Consider the following 25,299-nt stretch of genomic DNA (forward strand, 5'->3'; position numbering starts at 1 on the left):
AATACCCAGCACCCCAACTTTTTTTTTTTTTGACTATTCATCAAATGGTCATCTTTTATATTTAAGACCTCCCACTTTAATTTGCACAACCAACACACATAAGTTGCTTTATGGGCTGGTCAAGCTTTTGCCAACTTGACACACAGTGGGCTGGTCCCTCTCCTTCAACCAGCAATCAAGCAAATGTCCAACAGACATGCCCACAGGCCTGCCTGATAGAGGCAACTCTGTCCTGAGGTTCCATCCTCCCAGGTGACTCTTACATGTGCTTTGTTAGTGTGAACATTTATACTGCCTCTATGACAGAATAAGCAGAGAATTCAGTATATTCATTTCATAAGTAGCCTAAATTTAGTTATAAAACCCTTGTTTACTTTGGAGGGACCATGTATCAAGTCTTCCTGCTGTCTCGTTTTCTGACAGAGGAAAGTGTTCCGCCCCAGGCTAGCCCAGCTTTCCCATCGTCTGCCTCGCACAGTGGCCTGGACTCTGCTTCAGTCTCGGGTGCCTTGGAATCTCTCCCTTGCTGGCCCTTTTGGGGCTCAGCCATTCCCGTTGCATCTGTCAGTTGCTAAATAAAGCAAAGCAGTGCACTTGCAGCCTCATCACAGGATGCTGAAAGCGGCAAGATTTCCACAGTCATGGGCTCAACTGGCAGGATGTTACAATATTAACTGGTAAAGGTGTGCCGCTTTGAAACCCCTTTCAGGTTGCCCGGTGCACACCATGGGTCCGTTCCATGTTGATGTCACTGGAAATTATCTGCGCTGCTAGTTTTCCTTGTGTGCTCTGGACTGTGGTTAGAGCCTCATCTTGCATGAGATGTAGTCACCTGCCTTGGGTTAGAGTGTGCTGTTGCCTACGTTCCACTCCCAGGGACACCGATCCAGGGCAAGTCTCACATTGCACTGGGGACTCCTTTTCCATAGTGAGAATGGAATGTCCCAGATCCCCATCAGCCCAGAAGATAACTTGGCTGAGGTTCAGCTGCCTCCTTCTACCTCCTTGGATGAGCAGATGGCAAAACCTCCATTCACTGTGCTGTGGGGACCTCCCTGTGCATCATCTCAGTTTGCCGCAGTGAGCCTGGCTCAGGTGGGGACCGTTTTAGCTCCCTTAGCTCACAGAAGGAAGCCAGCAAACACTTTTGCCCACAGTATGGTTCACATCTTTACTTTCTTCCAGATCCATGGAGACTTTCAAACTGTTAAAAACACAGTCTTCCCCTCTCCTATAGCTTTATTGAGTTGTAACTGACAAGTGAAAATTACATATATTTATAATCTATGCTGTACTGTTTTGATATTTGCATACAGTGTGGATGATAAACACAAGCCAGATAACAAATCTACTGGTTGTCCTGCATAGTTATGTCTGGTGTAGGGATAGCAAGAGCATTTAAGATCTGTTCTCCTGTACTGGGGAGATGTTTAGCCTGTAGACTGTTCAAGGACCTGGGCTGAACCCCCAGAAGCTGCATAAAGTTGGGTGTGGTGACAGACACTTGTGAAACCATCACTGAGGTAGAAACAGACAGATCTCTGGGGTTCACTGGCCAGCCTAGCATAGTGGGTGAGCTCCAGGCTGAGGAGAAACTGTCTCAAAATTAACACATTATCAGCTCTGGAAGCATAATCTATGAGGTCATATTCTGACCTCCACTTGCACATATGTGAATATGATCCTCTGTCCTCACCTGTGCACACGCAAGCATGCGTACACATAGAGAGAGATACACTATCCTGACGAATGTTCCATATAGTTTTCCTGTGGTATTCACAAAGCTATTGCTTCCAGGAGCCCCACTGATAACAGACTGTAAGAATGCACAGGTCCTTTGTATGAAATGTGGGAGCTTTCACCTGTCAACAAGACCACCCTCCTGTCTTCAATGCTCTTGATTCCTGATGGAAATACTGTGTCAGCAGTTGCTACACTGTATCCAGGGAATAATGATTACAGGAAAAGTCTGTACATGTTTGGGCACTGTTTCTCTTTGAACATTGTCAGTGTGTAACTGACTGACTCTGGCAGGTGCCCCAGCAGTGCAGTGCACTGTTCTCACCTGTTGTCCCTAAGTTGCACTTAGATCCTCAGAATTTCTTCTCCCTTAGTAACTGGAACTTTGAGCTTTGAATCTATATGCTCATGCCCTCTAATCTACTGCTGTGCTGTGCCTTAATGCTACTTTCTGCTTCTGTGAGTTCAAGTTCTAGATGACATGAAATATACTGTTATGTATCATAGTTATAATATAAATAATATAGCCAGGCATGGTGGCACATGCCTGGAATTCTAACATGTGGGGAAGCAGAGGCAAGTGGATCTCTGTGAGTTTGAGGCCAGCCTGATCTACAAAGCGAGTTGAGGACAGCCAGGGCTACAAAGGGAAACTTTGTCTCAAAAACCCAACATACATACATGCATACATACATACATACACACATACATACATACATATGATATATAAGATAACGGACGGTGTGCCGCCTGGTGCCTAGCATAGTATCCTTCAAATCCATGCGTGTTGTCACAGATGAAAAGATTTCATCCTTTTTACAGGCAGAATACTATTTCTTTCTAAAGGAACTATATTGTATATGGCTATATATGGCGTGTGTGTGAGCATGCTAAATGTGTATACATAGTACATTTTCTTTGCATGCTTCTTTTTTTTTTTTTACATGAACGTAAGACAGCCTAGAAGTGCACGGTTTTACACACTTTTTACTGTGCTTCGAGTCTGAGAGGCAGCAGGAAGAGAGCAGCACTGAGCTTGAATTTAAAACTCCATCTCGCACAGACGGATATGCTCACATGTTACACACGTACCACACATTACACACCTCATACACATGCCACACACTACATACACCACACACATACCACACACTACACACATTTCACACACACACTACACATTTTGCACACATGACACACACACATACCATGCTCATGTACATCATACACATGATTTTTTTTTTAAATAGAGAATAAAACTCCCTCCTGGTCATGTGACTTAGTCTTTCTACATCCTTGTCTCTTAAGCTCTCATCTAGCGCAGATCGGAGTCTCTGTACCTCAGACTTTCTTTCTCTTCCTTACACCGAACTTACTTGTCTTTGATTCTTGAGTTGACCAGATCTTGGCCTTTCTGTAACAGCCTTTCATGTGCAAAATGTCAGTTAGCCACGTACTTCCACGTACATGCCCCCATCCGTGTATCTCTCACTTCTGGGTAGATTCCCCGATCCTTGTATGTATGCAACGCTGTGTAGACACTTACGCGTCAGTGTTAAATAGACTTGCTCTCTTGAAAGTGAAAATGAGAGCTATGTGAAGTAGCCCGTGGCAGTGCCTGGGCTGGGCTGGTGCATGCGGGCTGGTCAGTGCAGAAGGATTAGGCTAAGGGACCAGTGTGCGCGCAGTTGCGTGGTAGGAAGATGCCTGTGCAGGCTGTTCTGTGGATTCATGAGGGAGGCAAAGGGGATATATGAGTAGGAGAGAGAGTTGCTACTTTTAAACTTACAAGAGTAATTGTAATTTCATTTTGTCTTTTCCCCACTGCTCCCCTTCTATTCCTGGGTAGGAATTTCAAAGTACTGCATTTTAGAAGCCAGGCGGGGCTAGACAAAATGAATAGGTATGGCTTGTCTTTATTAGAAGAACCAACAGCCAAGGTGTTTTTTGTTTGTTTGGTTGGTTTTTTCGTGTGTGTGTGTGTTTTTTTTTTCCTTCAACTACTTCTATGGAGAAGCCCCAACTGAGCATGCGTAAAGCTGTGCCTCGTGCAGAGGAGCCAAACAGCACCATAAACAAGAAAGCAGCCGATGGGAAGCCCCTGGGTGGAGAGAGGCCACAGCTCCGGTTCTTTAATGAGCTGTTAGCATTTGGCATGAAAATCAGAGAGTACGTTCTGCTAAGACTGTTCACAGGCGCTGTTCCCACTTCAGCCTGGGCCTTGAAAGAGAGAGCTCTATTGCTGGGTGAGTCTCCCCACAGTGACTCAGCTTGCTTTTGTCGCCCTGCTGTCCCTTGGCCTATCTTTGGTGGCATTTGAGCCCCCCTCCGGGTCACCTGATGAGAGCTAATTTATGCAGGCTGTTAGCTTAAGCTACCTTTCAGAAAGCACAATCGGCCTGGGCTGGATGCCAGAATCTATAGGGCAGGTAGGTTAACTAGGGGAGAATTCGCCAAGTTTTGCACAGTGAATTAAAGTACAATGTTCAGGTGTTGATATATTCAGTCGAGTATTGAGCACACTGAGATCCAAGCCAGGTGTGGCGGTACATGCCTGTAATAACAGCCCTTGGAAGACTGAGGCAGGGGGATGGCCAACTTGATGCCAGCCTGGGGTGTAAGACTCTGCCAAGGAGAATGAGAAGGAGAAAGAAGAAGAAGAGGAGGAAGAAAAAATAGGATAGCCACATGGATTTATTTAATATGGAGGCGCTAGGTTTGATCCGGTTCCTTTTTAAAGTATGGACTTTGTATCAACACCACAGGACACTAAGGAGGCATGACTGTGGGACCCTCCTGTCACGTCGCGTTGTCTTTGGTGTCTTGTTCCTTTCCGGTTGCTGTAACAGGGTATCTGAGACTGCTCATCTCTAAGGAATACAGAATAGTTTATTTGGCTCTGGAGTTGGGGAAGTCCAAAAGGGAGCAGGATGCTGGCATGGTTCATGATGATACTGTGCCGCTTGAACACACGGACAGAAAGGGGAGGCGACAGAGCACCAAGGGTGCCCGTGACAACCTTTGCATCAACCTGCTCTTGATGACTTAAGGAGAAGTCACTCTAGAAAGAAAGTCAGCTGTCCCCTTTTAATGACTTCGGAGCAGACCTTTGAGACTCACGGAACCTTTCTGCATCCTGATGCGCGTGACCCAAGGACTGTCAGCGGCCACCAGAGGGTCAGCTTGAGACAGTAGCTCCCAGCTCTGTGTTTCAGGCTGATGATGGTCAAAGACAGATGCAGGATGTGGCTGTAAGCAAAGTGAGTGCAAGCTTCATTAAGAAAAAGTGAGAAATTGAAGAAAGTGGCGAGAAACTCCTGAGAGTGGGATCCCAAGAAAGGGATAACCACTGAGCTTGCCAAGGGGCTTTCTAAAAGACAGGAACTGGGCAAAGATTGAGGTTATTTCTATTTAGACTGGTGGGTCTACCATGGGCCGAGCTTGAGGGTGGGGCAACACTCTGTATGTTTCTCTGGTGCAACCAGGGAAGATGGCATGTACTGGTCACGTGCTGCTCACCCAGTCATGGTGGTGGTCGCACATCAGCGCCCCCTTCTGTCCATCTTTGACCTATGTTTTTGTTAGTGGCTGACCTTGGCTACTAGCACCAGCTCTCTCTGGCATTGTTAGTCACTAACGTTGCAGGTGCTGTTGGCTGATAATTGAAATATCCTTCCTTTGTTCTTGCACTTGTGGGGCCACCTTGTAGTTTTTCTATGTTAGTGCCTAGGGAGAGTTAACTCCTGCCTCAACTTCATCACTTAAAAAATTCTTTTAAACTGCCTTTTGCAATTTTTAAGGAAGATTTCTTTATTTATTATGCATACAGTGTTCTGCCTGCATGTACACCTGCAAGCCAGAAGAGGGCCCCAGATCTCATTATAGATGGCAGTGAGCCACCATGTGGTTGGTGGGAGTTGAACTTTGCAAAAGCAGCCAGTGCTCTTAACCTCTGAGCCACCTCTCCAGCCCCCCATCATCACTTCTTAAAGGCCCTACCTCCCCATACCCCACAATGACAAAATTCAACATGAGTTTCAAGCCATTTAACTATATAGCCATAACAAATAGTCATAGAAAATTAAGGACAGCAAGCAGTATCTCTGGAGCCAGAGGAACCGACCTGAAATCTTAGACTATGTACAACCCCCTGGCTTTGGACAGGTTACAGACCTTCTCTGTGCCTTAGCACCTCATAGGGTTGTGCAAATTGCTAGATTTCATAGAAACTTCGGTGGGCATGCCTGACAAACAGACCATGTTCCTTCTACAAGCATGGAAGCCCCAGAGATCCTGAAGTTGCCTCACAGGTGACTGACTGGTTCCCTGCCTCATCCTTCGAGCTGGGAGACAGCGGCAGTGTAGAGGCTTGGCATATAACTAGGCCACAATGAGAGGAAGAGTCGGCAAGGGATGCTCCAAGTTAGGACCACCCAGGAGCATCTTTACAGCTACTGGGATCTCCTTCAACTGTCCTTTGGAATCTCAAAATAACTTATGAACTCTGAATTGCTGTGGAAAGGAAATATGGCCCAGACATATGCTGTGTCCAGAGTCAGGGGAGCTAGAGGCGCCTCCAGAAGTCAATTCAAGGCCCACATGTCCTGTATACATGATTGTTTAAAAAGGCCTCCTCAGCCAGCACCTGAGTGTAGGACAGAACAGGACAGATGAGTGAAGCAGCATGTGGGCCCGTTTGCCTAGAGCACTTCATCTGGTCGTCCCAGCGAGAAAAAGACTCACCTGTCTATTTCTGTCCTCATTTTCCAGGCTTATATTCTGGGCCCTTTACTTCTTTTTTTCCACCAGCCTTTGGCCACAGCCACCTTGTAATGTTCTGTTCTGGATGTAGGAAGGGCGAAGAAATAAGATTCAACTGACAATACATGTTCACACTGAGTCTTGCAGAGAAGCAAACATTTGACGTGGGAAGAGGTTAAAGCATCAGCTACAGTGACCAGAACGAGGGCGCTTGTTCTTCCCTGAGCCATAGGGGACAGGCTGTTGTCCATACCTGACTGAAAGAGGAAGAGAAACCGAACCCTGGACACTTCCAAAGTTCCTGACCCGTGCGTTCCAATCTGCAGTTCTGGAATAAAAGGCAGCAAGCAGGGCCTCAAGAGACCGCTCTGTGGTAAGGGAATCAGATGCTCTTGCAGGGCATCTGGGTTTAGCTCCCAGAACCAACACGATAGTTTCCAACCAACTGTAATTCCAGCTCCAGATCCTCTTCCGGCCTCAGGCACACATAGTGCAGACAGACAGACAGACAAACCGATAGACAGACAGACTTACACGCCAACACCCATACACGGAATTAAAAGTGAAATATAAAAGCAGCAAAGAAAGCTTTCTGTGTTTTAGAACCACTGTCTTGATAAAATCCTTTTTGAGGTGCCTTAAGAAAATGAATCTCCTACAAAGTGAGTCCAGGATAGCCAAGGCTACACAGAGAAACCTGTCTCGAAAAACCAAAAACCAACCAACCAAACAAATAAACAAAAAAAAAGAAAATGAATCTCTTTCTCTACAGTCGGCAGTAGCCACAGTGCAGGTCACAGGAAGGAAGAACCGGGGCCCCGGTGTCCCAGGGGAGCATGCCTTCCCAGCTGTGCAGCACCTGGATTCCACCTGGATTCGCAGCTGTGCAGTACCTGGATTCCCAGCTGTGCAGCACCTGGATCACCCTTGAGATCCATGAGATGCCACCTCGGGCTGAGCTGGCCCAGTGGTTCTTTCTCATGGAAGAGAGAATCTACCTCAGTAATTTGGTGATGGCAAAATGCTAATGGCAGGCTAATGACTGCTCATCTGCTAAAAGCATCTGCCACACAAGACTGGCACAAGACTCGACACCTGAGTCGAATCCAAGGAACCCACATAAACAAACTCAATGTGATGATGAGCATCTGAAATCCCTGTACTCCTATCAGGAAGTGGAGGTGGAGATGGGATAATGGCCCGGAAGCTTGAAGGGTCACTAGATTATGCAGGGCATGAGAAATGAGAGAGATGCAACACAGTAGAAAGAATTTATTCTTGAAAGCTATCCCCCCAGCCTTCACATGCATATTGTAGTACATGCATGTGTGTGTGTGTGCGCGCGCGTGTATGCGTGCATGTACTCTCACATCACGTATCACATGTGCACACAATAATATATAAAAATAAAAAATTCTATTGGGGCCGGGCAGTGGTGGTGCACACCTTTAATCCCAGCACTCGGGAGGCAGAGACAGGCAGATTGCTGTGAGTTCAAGGCCAGCCTGGTCTACAAAAGTGAATCCAGGACAGTCAAGGCTATACAGAGAAAACCATGTCTTAAAAAAAAAAAAACAAAAAACAAACAAACAAACAAAATCTAATGGCCCAGAAGTGACAGTGCAGGAAGGTCAAGGTCAAACAGAAGACATCTAGACCTTGGTAGTAGAGTAGTGAGTGTTAGCTGCCTTCTAGAGGACAGGTAGACTAATGTGGCATGCCTCTGGATGCTGGCCTTGACATGAGTCCAGCCATATTGTCCTCTGTACTGTTCACAGGCCTGGCTGGGTCAAACGTCCTGGCACATCTGACCACAGCGCCTCCTTTAACTTCTGTAGTGGGTTGAATACTGGCCTCTTAAAAGATAGGTCCACTTCTTTACCCTCATAACCTGTGACTATTGCACTGTTTGGGAAGGGGGCCTTAGCAGATATGGTTCATTTAAGGACCTTGAAGAGGGCAGGGCACCCTTAGTTGTCTAGATGGACCCTAAATTAATAAGCAAGAAATCCATGCAGGAGAAACCCAGGGGAGGGCACAATGTGAAGATGGAGGCAGAAGTGTCTATAGCAAGAAGGGACAGCAGGGAAGCTGCAGCCTCCAGAGACCAGGGCAGCCTCACAGTCTCGCTCTAGCCTCCAGAGGGAGCCTGGCTCTACTTACATTGGGTTTGGGATTTCTGACCCCCAGCACTCTTAAACTTTAAAAGTCAGAGTGGGGTGCTGTTAGCATAGGTCTACACTCCTAGCACACAGGAGGCTGAGAGGGAAGCTGCATAAGTTTGAGGCCAGCCCTGCCTGTATAGCAAGACCTCATCTCAAAATAAAAAACACAGAGAGATTTATGGGTTGGAAATTGAAGTCACTAAGTCTGTGGTCACTTGCCAGGATAGCCTCAGGAATTTAATTCTTGCTGCTTAGAGCCCTAGCTCAGGCCCTTAGTCGCAAGGGGCATTGGAGATGGTGCCAGTCTGAGCTCCTGCTATGACGTGTGAAGTCCTCATTTGGCACCTCCAGATTGTCATTTTATTTTCCATGGATGCTAGCTCTGAGGGGCATTGCTTGGCGGTGTGTCCTGGCATTTCTAGGTCAGGGCACTAAGTGTTGTAGGAGCTTTGTATATGGAAGGGTTTGTCATTTTAAATGCCTGCAACCCGTAACTGTGATTCTAAGTCACATATGCAGTAGTCCCCAAAAGTGCCTCTATTTTGATGACAAACTTCATTAGCTCTTTAAGTACACTGAGATTAAGAGTAGACACCAGCCCATGCCTTGAACTTGGACGTGGCTTTTCTTGAGAGCTAACAAGCACTGTCATTGAGTAGGATTGTGTTTTATCTGAGTATGGAGTCTGTTTTTGTTTTTTGTTTTTCCTCCAGTACTCAGACACCACAGGGCACTATATGACACAAAAGATGCTTTTTTTTTTAAACCAAGAGGTAATAAAGATAAGTACAAATGGAATATTTCAAGATAGAAGGAACACAAATGTCCTGCCTTCTTACTGTTGGCCCCAGTCCCATTCCCATGGGCTCTGGAGGCGTGTTCCCACCCCACCTGAGGGTGGTGAGTCAGCCCAGACTCCCCTGTGGCAGGCTGGCTGCCGCCTTGGAAATGTTGTTTCGAGAAAGGAGCTGGAGGAAGAGTGCAAAAGGTTTGCATCCTGGTCCCTGAAAGCATCTCAGTTTTGTGACCTCCAAATGATTGACCTTACTTAGAGCCCTCATAGCTTAGGCAAAAGAGCTCAACAGGTGACTTGCCATATTCTCTCTCAAACTGCGTATTTCAAAACAGGTATTCCACGACTCTGGGGGAAAGCCAGTGGTTACAGTGCCTCTGGCTGGGAAAATCGATGTCTTGTTGGCGGGGTGAGGGTGGGTGGGTGGGGGATGGGTGGTGAGGGTGTGTGTCTCTGAGGAGATTCCACCGAGTCCTGCTTCACTTGAGGATGTTCTTGTCTGTGGGTACTGTCCAGTTACAAGGTTCTGGGTGTGAGCTGCAGATGGCGCCCACAAACATGTCCCCATTGCTTAGCGCCTTTCAGCCTTGACCAGGCTACTTTGGCGCTTCAGTGCTGATCACCCTCTGTGTGATGAGGGCAGTAGCAGTGTGATGGCAGAACTACCACAAGGCACACAGGACACTGCGATGCCTTCACTGCTGTCAGAAATGCCACCATCAGAGCTGGGGAACAACCTCCCACCCCACGGCAGGCTGCAGTTGGGCAGAATGGCTGCACCTCCTACAAGGTCTGTTTACAGAATAACATTGTAGGATAAGAGGAAGGGCAGAGGGGATGTTTTCATAGCTCGTAGGCCTTAGTACCACTACAGGAATATTCAGAACTTCCAAATAGGTCTGAGGAGCCTAAGAAGTGCTGAAGTAATTGCAGCCATAAATGTTAACTGAGTCATCAGCAGGCTAGAAACAGTCATTGCATCTGTGCTAGACTTTTAAAAATGGTATCTTAATTATAAAAACCGCCTGTGGTCAATACAGTTGCAGTAAGCATTTGTCTCTTTTTTGGAAATCCAACATGCTCTCAGGTGGAGCAGTGGGACAGCTGACAGCTGCCTTGGTGTCCGGTGTCTGTCCCCTGACACTGTCACTGCCAGCACTGCCTCTCATGAGTGCTGAAGGGGCTGAGTGCGTAGACTTCTTCCAGTTCGCATGTAAGGTGTTGTGTTCTGTGGCTGGTCAGGTAATAAGCCTGAGAGCATTTGGGGGCCTGGATTGTCCGGGTATTTACTCTCTCAGCTCTCCACACCTCTGTGATGAGAGAGAAAGCCCAGTGCCTGTTGGCGTGTGGTGACTAATGGTCTCTAAACAGCCTTCAGAGCCAAAGTGAGCTCCTTCTCGAATCTTCGGTCCCGAAGTCAGGTTTGTACCTGAGGCGACTACAGCTGTGCTTCACAGAGTGTGAGTTGCTGTCATTTCTTCTGTCTTTAGCATCTCTTCTGCCCTCCTGGCTGGTGGTGTTAGCCTCTGATGGAGCACTCCTAGGACTAAGGGGTGCTCTTTCCCCGAGCAGCTGTGTCACTGTGGACTTACTATCAGATGCTCTTCCTGCAGAGCTGGGCTCTAGGGCCTCGTGACTCCTATTCATCCATCCTGGTTTTCCCCTTGGAGTGATGTCCTTGGAGCTCTTCAAGGCAGCCTAGCCTGGTCCTCTGGAAGTGATCCAGCAACAGTGGCCGAAGCTCAGCCCCTCCCCCACCGGCGAACTGAGCTACGCCTCCTCAGGACCTCTCCGTGGTTTTCACTGCATTTGACCTCAGGCACCAGTACTTTTCTTTTTATTGCCCTTTGGCCTGTTGTGCCTGTAAAACCATAGCTGAGACACACACACACACACACACACACACACACACACACACACACACACACACAAGAGGCAACTCCCGTTCTTGGTGATTGCAGTCCATGTACACATTTGGTCTGACATCAAAGCCGTTCTTCTATTCACTGTCAGTCTGCTGACAAGTATTCCCACATGGCCATAGAAAGATCGTGAAAGGTAATGCTGGTGATCTGTAGCCTCTCTTGACAGGTTTTGCACGATCACAAATGCCTTTAAATTCATTAATGACGGGTGTAATTAGCTGCCACATGATTTAATGCTGGACATTGCCCTTCGATTTTTTTTAGAAACCTGGTAAGCTGATAACAGAAAAAACCTACTCCCCACTCCTGCCAGATCTCCTCCCCCGACACCTCTCAGCTGCAGGAAGAACGGAAGTTTTGGTGGCTTCTGTTTCTGACTAGGGTAGCTGAGAACTGCGCATGTGCGAGGTGCCTGGGCGCCATGCGTTGTGCGAGCATAGCTGTGCTGGGGGGAAACAGCGTTGAATTTCAGTCCCTGCACCCAGCACTATGGAAAAGAACTTGGCCCGCTCACGAGCACGAATCAATGGCTAGCTGCCTTTCTAACTACAAAGCAGCTTTCTATCTTGGGCACTTTTTAGAAGTTCTGTAAAATAGACCGCATCCAGTGCCCAAGGGCTGCCAGACCGACTTCATTTGCGCCTCCGCCTCAGCAGAAGCCCTGAGAAGCCCCAGCCCTGGTTCTCTCTCCGTCTCATATTCGCGATGACCTTTCAGCCTGATCCATACAGGATGGGGCATTGATCCAGGCATGCTGCGCTCAGTCCGCAGAGTTAGCCATCGCAGGACCTTAATCTCTGTGGTGGCTCAACTCTGCCCTGTGGTGTATTTCAGGGGTTCGTTTCACTCAGACCAGCATGTGGAGGGCATCAGGGGCCACTCCCACAGTCCCTTTAGCCTGGAACACTGGCATCTCAAAATTATTTTTACACTGGTGTGTGTGTGTGTGTGTGTGTGTGTGTGTGTGTGTGTGTGTGTGTGTTTGTTTCTGTGTCTCTGCCATGCACACACATGCATTCCCCTGGCACATGTGTGGCGATCTAAGAACAGCCTCTTGGAATCTGTTCTCTCCTTCTGTGGCTCAGATTCCTCGGGTTTTCAGGCTGATAGGAACGGCCTTCATCCACTGACCATCTCCCCAGCCTGCTTCTGAAGGCTTTCCTCCCCCCACCGCGCCCCCCCAGCCCCGCCCCCTTCCCAACTCTGAAAAGCAGTTCACTTGAATGCCACACGTCGTGGGCACTCAGGGCCCTCTCTGTACGCTCCTGCTCTCAGACTTGTTCAGCCGATACTTATTGAGGGCACAGATTAAAATGATGGCTCAGAGGTTAAGAGCATTGGCTGCTCTTCCCAAAGGTCCCGAGTTCAATTCCCAGCAACCACATGGCGGCTCACAACCATCTGTAATGAGATATGGTGCCCTCTTCTGGCCTGTAGGTGTTACATGCAAGCAAAACACTGTATATTTAATTAAAAACAAACCAGATTATAATGAACAAGACTATACTAAGGCAAGGAACCCATATCCTAGATGGACAAGCAGGCAGCATAGTCAGTTTGTGTTATTACTGCTCCTTTTCAGCTTCTCAGCTTCTTCCTTCCGGGGAGAGGGGAACCAGTCCCAGGACTCACCCACCACTGTCCCCTTGTCCCTCAGGATTGTTTCCCTTATTCACCATTGGAATTCACACATCTAAAGCAGAGGAGAAAATAGCATTTTACAATGAGGGAATAATAATAATAATAATAATAATAATAATAATAATAATAATAATAATAATAATAAAAATAAAAACTCATAGGCTGTGCCACGAGGTGGCAGCTATACATCAGAAAATTTATCTAATTTCTTCCTCATTTTTTACATTTAAAAAAGTAAGCACCCCACCCTGGTTGTAGTGGCGCACGCCTTTAATCCCAGCACTTAAGAGGCAGAGGCAGGTGGATCTCTGTGAGTTTGAGGCCAGCCTGGTCTACAGAGTGAGTTCTGGGACAGCCAAGGCTGAAACAGAGAAACCCTGTCTCAAAAAGAAAAAAATAAAAAACAAAAAAGAGGAAGAAGAATCCTAATGAGCATGACTTTGAAGGGTTAAGCCTGGTGATCCGTGTGTCAGCTCACTATAGGTAGACTGTGGTACCAGCCACTATAACGGTTTCTCTGACTCTTTCGGTGCATTTATTAGTATCTACTATGGACTGTTTTAGGTCAGGGACCTGACAGCAGGCTCCATCCTTTTGTGGTGTTGTCACATTATTCATTCACATGTTTCAGACGCCCCTACTCGTTAGTATTTCTGGGGTCAGGTGGCATGTTGTGTGAACTGTGGCTGCAACTTCACGTCTTTTTTGGGGGGGGGAGGGTAAGTCAGCTACCCAGTGTCATTTACTTGATTCCATGGTTTAATCTGTTTTCCTGGCTGGAGACTATAACAAATAACAATTGAAGAGTTCTCTTAATAGCCACCACGTACACACCACTCTGCTGGAGGTGTACACAAGTCGCAAAAGGTGGTCTCAGTGGAAGTTTGGGAAGAAAACACCAAAGCACCAGGGCCCGAATGAAAAAGCAACAATGTATGAGTTATAACTAAGTGGCAGACTTCCTGGTAATGCACAGCGAGTCCTTTACTGTTGAGAGGACCACTGCTGAGGAAACTCTAGGACTGAGCTAGGCTGTACCCCGGCCGGCCGTGTCTGGTCAAGTGACATCCAGCAGGCCTTTATCTGTGAGGATGCGTCACAGTGCTTACAGAATCTTTCTGCATATAGGACACTCTTGTCATTGTGCAAGGCTGAGGATTCAGCAAGTTTCTCATTGTCCCGTCTCACTGTCCCTTCGCTTGAAGCCGAGACACTAGAGACTTTGTCCCGAAACTGTTAATCACCCATGCTCCAGGATCCCCAGGCTCAGAAGGAACAGCCTCAGAGCCAGAGCTTGCTTCTTAGGTGTCACCTGCTGGCTCAGTGGTGACTTTGGAAGAAGCAAGCATTTGAGTGAACATTGGGCCTAGGAAAGGCAGCACCTGAGTCTTCTCTCTCAAGCCAAGGAGAGCCTGCCCTTTCTTCATGGCATAAAAGTGGCTTTTCTGCCTGCCAGAGCTTTCACGTTCTTAACCTAGGAAGATGATACTGACAAAAACAGATGACATTTAGTAGGAGGGGAAAAGAAAATCATAAACCCTTCCTCGCTGTTAACAATGGCGAGCGAACCTACTCTAGCCCCATCCCTCATGCTGCCTCTTGAGGAGTAAACTGCGTCTCTACAGCTCAGGAGCACTTCGGTTCTAACCTGAGTCAGAAAAGCCACTTTTGAGATTCAATTCTTCTTTCCCCTCCAGCTGCTGGTAAGACCATGTTTACTTTCCCCCCAGTTTGGAAAGGATGCAGTCATGGCTCATTCTTCCAGCATTTGCACTGAGTGCAGCTGAAGGGGGCGTTAGCGCTCTGCAGGTTGCCTTCCGCTTGGGAATCTGCAGACAACTCCAAAAGGCTGAACCATTGGAGTGCTTTCCAGAGAGCTGGGCCTTGGATTTCCATGTAATGATTCCACACAAGTCCATCTTTCGCATATAGGGGTCTGTTGGATCTCATTTGGACTGGGTACACTTCAAATTCCAGGAACATGGAGTCTGAAACCCCCCGCACCCCCCCACCCCCAACCCCACCTTCTCGTCCCTGCCCCACCCAAACTGGAGTTATTTATCAGGTGCCTGCTGTTCACAAGGCAGGAGGAAATGTGAATTACACCAGGTAATGAAGCGTCATGCATGTTACCGTGAGCTAGGGGGAGTCACTGGCGAGAAAGGCAGAACACAGGTGTGATGGAGTTGGGAGGACGGAGGAATGCTTTTCTCAGGAAGAGGGGCCTTAGAGATCTGCAACATTTAAACAGGTAAACACAGTTCCGAGAAGTGGCTTTCCAAGCCAGGGTAAATGAGTGCAGGATCTCCTTGTGTTCCATGAAGGGCAGTGTGCTGATCACTGCTGAATACACGGGCTCCAGTTCATGTCCAGGTGTAACTGAGTGGCTGGGCAGCTGGTGGTTCCTCTAACAGAGCCTCATTCACCTGGCCAAAAGCTTTCTCTAAATTAAACACTGAATATTCCGTCCCCCTCTCCTGCATGCCTTTTTTTTTTTTTTAAACCATTGAAGTAATCGCTTTTGTAACTCCAAATTCTGATATCTCTCAATAATGGTTATTTTAAAAATCAGAGCTGTCTTTATTTTTTTTATTTATTTACTTACTTATTTTGGTTTTTCGAGACAGGGTTTCTCTGTGTAGCCTTGGCTGTCCTGGACTGGATTTGTAGACCAGGCTGGCCTCGAACTCAGAGATCAGCTTGCCTCTGTCTCCCCAAGTGCTAGGATTGCAGGGATGCTCCATCATGCCTGGCTTGGCTGTGTCTTTATCTCCGTTCACAGTGAAAAGGGCTCAGGTAGAAGGCAGATCATCAAAGGAGCTCCGTTGCTATGTAGGGAAGGATCCTGTTTCTAGAGGTGATGCTCTGAGCTTTGGGAAGCATGGCAAAGAGCCCTTCGTGACCTCTACCTTCCCTGTGCCCTGGGGCTGGTCCAGGCTTTCCGTGGTGTCCAGGCACTGGCTTGTGATTGTACCATCTGCCCAGGGCTTGGAGCTTTGACTCAAAGCCAGAGTGTGCACATGAGATCCTCTCCAGACTCATTCATAACACACACACACACACACACACACACACACACACACACACACACACATGTCCATATAATGCATGTCACAGGCGTGTAGTACCAATGGAAGCCAGAAGGGTCGGGATGGGAGGGCAAGTCCTCTGGAGCTGGAGTTGCAGGCCGTTGTGAGTCATCTGATGTGGCTTCTGGGATCAGAGCCCAGGTCCTCTGGCAGGGCTGCGAGTGCTCTGAACCATGGCGCCATCTCTCTAGCCCCACTTTCCCACCATTCTCTACCCCCCCCCCCCACACACATGTGCACGGACACCGCTTCATCCTGATAGGTGTGCTGGTTAACATTCAGACTTAGGTCTGCCAACTGAACGGTAATTGCCTGATGACATCAAAGGGAACAGAAATAGAATTTATAGTGAGATCTTTCCCTTCAGCTGGGCTGTCAAGGTTCAAAGATGGGGGGTGGAAAAGGTGGGGCAAGGGGTCCCCCCCACCTCAAGAAAGCTTTATAAAAGAAAAGAAAAACCAATTTGATGCCACTAAACCACAGCATTGAATCTATAAAGTCCAAGGAATGTTTGAGAATTAAGTGTAAATTTCTCCTTCCTATCAAATGCAGCCAGGCTCTTTATCTGAGATGGTTTTTCAGTGGCTTGGAGCTTAACGTTACTGTCCTTTGAAGGCCTGACCTTTAGCCTGGGCTCTCTCATTGGAACAGGACAGCTGGGAAGTCGTGGAAGGCTTGAGGGGGGAGATGACTTACACCCAGGAGCCGCCTGTGCAGAAAGGATTTTTGCTGAAAAAGAGGAAATGGCCCTTAAAGGGCTGGCACAAGGTAAGACGTCAGCGTTGGCTTCTCCTTTGTGGGCACACACTCCATCCCAGCCTGTGGCAAGTTTTGAGCGCTTATATCTTCTCTGAAGCTGGAGACCACGGGAGGGGTGTTAGCACGTACGTCTTGCTAAGTTCTCTTTGCTTCCACACAGAGATTCTTCTGCCTGGAAAAGGGAATCTTGAAGTACGCCAAGAGCCAAACTGACGTAAGTCTTCTTAGCCCAGCATGCTATTGAAGAACTGTGCAGGGTGTGTGAGGTCAGCCCAGAGCCATGGTGCCCTGTGGGTAATGGCATTCCAGGTAGCCCAGAGCCCCCTCTTTACCCTCCCTGACCCCTGCTGCCTTAGCTTTAGATCTAGGTGGGATCCATAGGTCTCCTCTGGGTCTGGCTAATTAGCGGGAGCAGAGTGTGGGGTAAGTGTGCTTCCCGCTGTCAAGGTGACTGCGGGGCTTGATTGAGAAAGACACAGCTAAGATGGGCTTCCTCTTGGAATTAACGTTAGGAGGCTGGCCTGGAGGGGTTCTGTGTGCCCAGCAGACCTGCCTCATAGGGTGCCTCTCTCCTCTTTCTCTGCCCCTCTATCCCTCCTTTGTTTCTTGTCTATATGGCCTCCTTTTATGTCTGCACTTGGATATAAGTGTAGGTAACAGGCACTATTCCGGGAGAAGGTAGTGGCTCTCGGCATAGCCTGGGAGTCGACTCATGGCGTTCTCTCTCATCTCCTCACCTCCTGGCTCCGGAACCTCATTATTTAGCTTTCTGTCCTTCAGACTCCTCCTCTGTGAAATGAGGCAGGTGCCTCTCCCTTTCAGGAAACGAACGCAGCCCTGTGAGCATCTCGTGACTGGGCTCCGTTCAGTCGTGGTGTCCGGGTTCACCATGGGTGGATGTACAAGATGAGGCAGCGGGAGGGGACCAGGGAGGATGCTACAATCCCCTTGACTCCCATGACTCTCAAATAGCCCTCGCTGTGCTTCTGTAGATCGAAAGAGAGAAGCTGCATGGATGCATTGATGTGGGGCTCTCGGTGATGTCTGTGAAGAAGTCATCAAAGTGTATAGACCTCGACACTGAGGAACACATCTACCACCTGAAGGTGAGGCTCCTACCCCTCAGCCACCACCGGGCCTCTGTTGGTTGAGGAGTTAGTTGTCCGAGGTCTTGTTCTCTTGCCCACTCTGCCTTCAAACGCCTGGGCTACAGGAGTCTCCAGCTCCTGCTTCCTCAGGAGCCAGGGCTGTGGGCTCCACTCTCCCAGCTTGGTCATGCAGAGGCCTGTCTACAGAGACGGGACTGTCTATTGCTATGCTGCCGGTGATGACTGTCGGACGTCCATTCAACATGTGGGCAGCTTCTGTCACCAAGTGTCCCTAAAGGGATCCTATTGATGTTAGTTAGGGGCTGGTTTTTTTTTCTTGGTTATATCAGGCTGTCTCTCGTGCTGCTCAAAGAGTTTAACGTCCTTGTCATCACTCCCCAAATGTCACCACTCCTCCCCAGTGACGGTAACCAATTAGCAAAAGCACTTTCATGTGCCCCTCCCCCAGGCTGTGAGTCTATAATAGAAAACCATTGACCCTATATTAAAATATGGTCTCTGAGGTATAATATTCATCGTGTGGAAGCCGTGACTTAGGACTTTAGCCAATCTCATAAGGACTATGTTAAAAATCCTCATATTGTATTGTGCACCCACCTTCTAAAGGTGGGTGATGTCATGAAAGCTTCTAGCATGAGGCGAAGGCAGTGTTAGCTGTTCCATGACTACTTCCTAGCCGTTAAACTTTGATCAGTCCATCTAATTCTTTAAAAAATCTTTTGTTTTTGTTTTTATCTACACACACACACACACACACACACACACACACACACACACACACACAGAGAGAGTGATTCCAGTGCTCATTTTGCACAGCCGTGTATTTAAGATTTGTCATAATTCCTTGGGGGTCAGTGAGTTTAGTAAGTTAAATTACTTTTTGTGATGATGAGGCGATGCCTGAAAGTTGGAGATAAATAGAGAACTGCTTAGCAGGGTAGCTTGACATTTAGGGAGTGGAGCAGGGTAGCGAAAACCCTGGTCATCCTGTCCTCACCTGCCTCTGCCCTCTCCTAGGGTGTGTGTCTCCTGTCTGTCCCCTAACCTGACCCTGCACTCCAGGTGATTGCAGTGTGCAAAGCAGTCCTTCTGACACTGTGGGCCAATGACTCATTGTTGGGGGACTGTCCCAGGTGTTAACAGCCTCCACCCTCTGCTCTCCAGTGGTGTTTCTAATGGTAACAGCCCACACTGTCCCCAAGTGGGAGGAAGTCTCCCAGGTGAAATAACTGGCACAGTTACAGAGGGAAAAACCTCTAGTCAGCCTTCCTCCCTGCCAGCCCAGAAGTGGTTAATCTCCCCTGGGAGAGGAGAGTGGACATTTTTTTCCTTTGTTGGTCTCGTGATTCTTCATTCTGTGTTTTCACATGGTCAGGAGCTACTGCATCCTTGCTTATCCACAATACAGGTTAGCAGAATGAAGTGATCACTTGTTTCTACTTTTTAAAGGCTAAGACTGTCTTAAGAGGCATTAGACTTGATACCATGAGACAGAGCGACTCACTGTAAATCCTGCTTGGCTTCTCATTATTCCTGAGCATCAACTGACTTGTAGTGTAGGTGACTATTGTTAGTTGAAGTCTCCTCTTACCCGTCCCCTTCCCTCACCTCACTCCCCTAGCCACAAGGCCTTACTATATAGCCCAGGCTGGCCTTGAACTCACAAACCTCTCAAGTGCTGAGATTATGGTTATGCACCGCCACACCTCTTCCACTTGATTCTCTCTTCCATTTATGCCTGAGGAGTCTGGGCAGAAGAGCAGTTAAGAAACCTCCCAGCCACCACAGGGCCTATGATAGAACTGTAGTTAGTTTTTTAATAAAGTGCTTTGTTCCTCTTCTTGTTTAACCAATTAAAAAAAAAAAGATGAGCCAAGATGAACGCTTTGGGCGCTGGCTTTTTAGGGCTTTGGGGAGTAGATCAGTGCAAGGATGACACAAGATTCTTATATAAAGTTCCTTTAACCACATCTGGTAAATGAAATCCAGTCAGGAGCTCCGGATGCAGAGGCGATGAATAGATGTCTGTCTGTCTGTCTGTCCTGCAGACATGTGCTCAGGAGGAGCCTCGATCTTCAGGTACCACTAAGCAACATAAAGTCACATTTCCCATTTCTCTGAGGGCTGCTGCCACTGTCTGTCTGTCTGTCTGTCTGTCTGTCTGTCTGTCTGCACACCCTCTTTCCCCACTGCAGCCTTGGTCAGGATCATCACAGCACTGGCCTGGCAGGCCGCTGACCTAGCCAGCATATTTTTCTGTAATTTAAAATTACAGCTTAATGAGGCTGTATCCTAATGTATAGGTATCTCATTTTTCACTTTGGAATTAAGACTATTTCATGGGGCTGGAGAGATGGCTCGGAGGTTAAGAGCACTGTCTGTTTTTCCAAAGGTCCTGAGTTCAATTCCCAGCAACCACATGGTGACTCAAAACCATCTACAATGAGATCTGGTGCCCTCTTCTGGGATGCAGTACACATGAAGGCAGAACACTGTATAAATAATAAATAAATAAATAAATCTTAAAAAAAAAAAAGAAATTAAGACTATTTCTTATACACAGAAATACTGGCTTAAGAAATGTCTGTAGTATAGAAGTGATTGCTCTGTCTCAGTGTTCACTTTTTGTGAATATTTGGACTGTTTCTTGATGAAAATTATTACTTATAGCAGGCATGGTATTAACGCCCATAATCCTAGCATTCTGGTAGTTAATACAGAAGGATTTTCATAAGTTCAAGTCCAGCCTGGTTACATAGCAAGTTTGAGGCCAGTCTGGGCTACATAGCAATATATTGTCTTAAATAAATACATAAAAATTGCCAATTAAAAATATTCTTCCTAGAAAGTAGATATTTATATTTCCTCATCTATGGAGAGAATAGGTAAATATCTGAATAAGAATAAGAATAATAGTAGTAATAATAATAGGGCTAGAGAGATGGCTCAGAGGTTAAGAGCACTGACTGCTCTTCCACAGGTCCTGAGCTCAATTCCCAGCAACCACATGGTGGCTTACAACCATCTATAATGTGATCTGATGTCCTCTTCTGGCATGTAGGTAGAGAACTGTATACATATTAATAAATAAATCTAAAAAAAATAATAATAGCAACAATACCCTGCAATGCTTTGTTAGATATTTTTTCTTTTTCTGAAGCTGGCAAAACTGTTCTTTCAGTTAACTGGCACATGTGTTAGCAGCTGCTTCCAGCCATGCGTGGACACAGGCCAGCATTTCAGTTCAAACCGGTTCACAGTGTCTGAACTACAAGTTGTATAACCAAAGAACAGAACTAATCATTCAGCTGGGGGTGGGCAAGTCTCAGGCTAGAGAACCTGGAGATGTTTTAAGAGACAAATGCAGGTTTCAGTTTATTTGCTGTTTAGTAAAGCCGGCCCTGCTTGCATTCTTAAAAGTCACGTGGCAGCTAGAGCACCTCAAAGGAAACATAAGTACATGTTCTGTGATGATCCCTCCTCCCTCGAGTGTTCTCCGAGGCCATGTAAATGGAAACCAAGGCAGTAATGAGATTTCTTCTTCTTCTTCTTCTTCTTCTTCTTCTTCTTCTTCTTCTCCTCCTCCTCCTCCTCCTCCTCCTCCTCCTCCTCCTCCTTTTCTTCTTCTCATGCACCAGCTCAAAAAAGAGCAGGTCGCAGGTGGCCTTGTTTTGATGACTACTTGATCCTTTCTTAGCAAGGGACTCTCTTTTACATCTCTGAAATTAACCCCTGTAGGTGAAGTCAGAGGAGGTATTTGACGAGTGGGTATCCAAGCTCCGTCACCACAGGATGTACCGGCAGAATGAGATCGCCATGTTCCCCCGGGACGTCAATCACTTCTTCCCAGGGTCTTCCGTCACAGATTCTGCCCCAGGAGCATTCGACCCCATCGCCAGCAGGAAGGTAATGATTGTGTTGCCAGTAACGGGTCTGGGGGACCAGAGAGGCCCATGTGAGGCTGAGGGAAGGTTTGTGCGTGGAGCATGGTAAGTTGGGATGGTATTCACTTAGTCGAGTCATATCCAGGGTACAGCTAGCATGGAGCTCACGTAAGGAGCCATCTGAGATTCCTGACGGCTTAGGCTTTCTCTCAGCCACGTTGACTTCGGTTTTCCTGCCTGACTGTCGAATGCAGCTAAGCATACGTACAGCCACGCAGGATTGCAGACTCTCTCCCGACATGTCTTTACTGTGGCATCCCCATTATAAGGACTGCTACCTAAGGGCATGTAGCATGGTGTGGCTTAGCAGGGGGCGAAAACCAGAGGTATGGGAGCTTCCTGTGGGGTGTTTTGCTAGAAGCCGCTTCCCATTGCATCCATTAGGGATTAGCTCACTCTATTATCCTTTGCCGTAGGAGCTGTCCTTGCCAGGCTCTGGTTCGCTTTCTAACCTGCTCTTGTCATCCATGAACAGCGTAGCAGTCTGTCGAAGCAGAATTCATTTCCAGCTGGAAGCAGTTTGTCATTTTCTTGTGGCAGTGACACACGAGTTCCATTCTGGCTACAGTCTTCAGAGGACATGGAAAAATGCTCAAAAGGTAGAGCAACTTGACTCTTCTGTTTCTTTCCTTCTGTTACGGCTCTGAGGTGATGCTTGCTTGGTACTACCTTCATGGTGCATTTGTGTCCCTGCTGTCAACACATCTGTGTTCCATCTCTCACTTTAGTAATGAAGGTCTCATCATTATTAGCCAACATGCTCGCCCCACAGAGCTCAGTGTCTTCAACAGACTTCCTTGTCTGTCCTGGGATGGATGCATGAATTCCTCCTGGAGCCATAAATCATATCTCCATGTGTGGGGACTGTTAGTTCACTCACAGTCTTTCAAATGTGTTTTCAAAAAAAAAAAAAAAAGACTCTGCTGCCCACCCAAGATAAAGAATCAGTTCCCAAAGGGAGTAAGTGGCCAGATAGAAAGCCCCTGTGTAAGCATTCTCCACCCGGGATGTACACTGGAATCAAGATTTTATATTATTTTTCATTATGTATATATGGGGTGTGGGGATGGTGTGGGGTGTATGTGCATGTAGGTGCAGGTACTCACAGAGGCCAGCAGAGGGCATCGTGTCCCATGGAACTGCTCAATGTGGGTGAAGTTGGATCCTTTGGAAGAACAGTATATACTCTAACCTAACCACTGAACCATCTGCGCCTTTAAAGTGCCTGTACCTATTCCTCTGTCCTAGATGTACTGTTTAAATTAGTCAGGGGTGTGGCCTTGTTGACCACAGTCCCGATGCTCCTTGAGTGACTGACAAGGAGGCAGGACTGATTGCTTCTGCCCAAGGCAACTCAACTCGGTGTTCTCAACCTTACTTAGCTCACATCAGACAGATCTCCAGTGAGTTAGGGAGTTCATGTTTAATTGTCTAAAGTGAGGCCTGGAGTTTATGGGGTTTGGGTTTTATGCTCAGAACCCACAAGCAGGGTCACATGAGGTAGTGTGCACTTGAAATCCCAGCCCTGGGGGAGGGGAGATAAGTACATCCCTGGGGCTAGGCAAGCTTAGACTACCTGCAAAAGCCTCTGGCCAGTGAGAGACCTTTTCTTGAAAAACAAAGTGGATATAGCTCCTGGTGAAACAGACATGTACATATACATATACAGACTCACACACATAGAGGCAGACACACACAGCCACAAATATATACAGACATATACACACGCAGATACACATACACACAGAGGGATACAGACACACACATACACACAGAGGGATACAGACACACACATACACATACACACAGAGGGATACAGACACACACATACACATACACACAGAGACATAAATATACACAGACACATACACAGTTGTTTTTAGAGTATGTCCTTGGACTAGGGGTACTACTGGAAAAAGTTGTCATGTGGGAGCTTCCTCTGTGTGGCATGAGACGTGGTTTCCCCTGGACACGCTGCAGCCTCTTCCTCTCCCGTAACTGTCACTTACTAGCTCCACTGACTGGGTCTGCCGAGATAATGTCCAGAGCATGGCACCTGGACCAGCACCAGCAGGCTGGCCTGGGTTTATTGAAAATGCAAATGCCCAGGCCCAACCCAGATGCAGGAATCAGAAACTAAGTTAAGGTGACACTGTGCATCCCAAGGCTGAGGACAGCTATGCTGAGTCATGTGGGTCTCCAATGCTCAGCAGGGTCCCCATCTGCAGCCAGTGCACACCCAGCTGTGGAGTGGACTCTTCTCCTGAGTTAGTGACTAGGATCTAGTCTCACTACTCTGCTGTCACCATCTGCAGGGGCTCACCATTGTCCCTGCGGCAGGACACCTATACAGCTTAGAGCCTATGCTGCTGGTTAGGGGTGCTGCTGCTGGGGTGTTTTAAGTTCCTGCTGTAAGTCACTGCATGAACACTCTGCACACGTCAGTGTCAAGTCACTTAGCTCTCGGTGCTGTAACTGTATTTGTAATTATTCCCATTTCCTCTGTTAGAAAACTGAGGCACAGAGAACACTGTTCACAAGTGGATTTAAATCAAGGCAGCCTCATCCGTATCATAAACCATTATAATCTATGGCATCTTTTGTGGGGTGGGGGCATGAAGGGGAGGAGTCAAAATATGGAAAAACAGAGCCTGGTGCTAGTGGACAGTTGTGAGCATCTGCCCTTCCTCCCACAGACCTGGCACACTGCCATGCCTATCTGCTGGAAATGAGCCAGCTCTTAGAAAGCATGGACGTCCTGCATCGGACATACTCCGCGCCAGCCATCAACGCCATCCAGGTTCGCCTGCCCGCCCGCTCGCTCTCCTGGTCACCTTGCGCATCCTCGCTTGTTCTCACCTCATTCGACTAACAGTGGGATGGTGTCTCTCCAGTTGCTGTAGCCAAGCTGAAGGGGATGGCTGTGGCTACTTCCCTGTGCGTTTGTTCCTCTAGTTTCGGTGGGCCTTACTCTCTGTGTTCTCTTTCCTCTCTTGAAACCAAGGGTGGACCCTTTGAAAGTCCCAAAAAGGAAAAGCGATCACACAGGAGGTGGCGGTCCAGAGCTATTGGCAAAGACGCTAAAGGAATGCTGCAGGTAACCCTCGCTTCACCCTTAGGCTTGCTCTCCTCATGGAGTTTCTCTGCGCACCATGAGCAGGGGCCACTGACTCAAGCAGGACAGAAGAGTGAAGGCTTTGGAGTTCGTCTCTGTACCTTGTGTGGAGAGAGAACTCCGGTAACAGATCCTCTGGTTACAGGGGTAAGGTTGGGAGGATCCTTAGGCAGGGGAGGATTTCTGAAGGGAAGATGGTTTGGTGTTAGAGGGACTGCCACTCTTGGGAGGACTTTGGGGTGGGCGGGGGGTGTCTTT

At 47.6% G+C, this 25,299-nt stretch overlaps 1 protein-coding gene across 6 annotated transcripts in view; it reads left to right on the forward strand.

The window, feature by feature from the left end:
- OSBPL3 (oxysterol binding protein like 3) overlaps positions 1-25,299 on the forward strand; it is a 184,615-nt gene that overhangs the window by 99,715 nt on the left and 59,601 nt on the right. For all 6 annotated transcript variants that reach the window (XM_084787333.1, XM_084787334.1, XM_084787335.1 and 3 more), the window contains 7 exons: positions 16,766-16,882; positions 17,034-17,087; positions 17,866-17,979; positions 21,721-21,888; positions 22,402-22,525; positions 24,623-24,726; positions 24,931-25,023. In XM_084787333.1, coding sequence (XP_084643459.1) covers positions 16,766-16,882; positions 17,034-17,087; positions 17,866-17,979; positions 21,721-21,888; positions 22,402-22,525; positions 24,623-24,726; positions 24,931-25,023 — 774 coding nt within the window. The remainder of the gene's footprint in view (positions 1-16,765; positions 16,883-17,033; positions 17,088-17,865; positions 17,980-21,720; positions 21,889-22,401; positions 22,526-24,622; positions 24,727-24,930; positions 25,024-25,299) is intronic.

The sequence above is a fragment of the Acomys minous genome, assembly GCF_964271855.1.
Source record: "Acomys minous genome assembly, chromosome: 6".
In the NCBI taxonomy this organism is placed as follows: Eukaryota; Metazoa; Chordata; class Mammalia; order Rodentia; family Muridae; genus Acomys; species Acomys minous.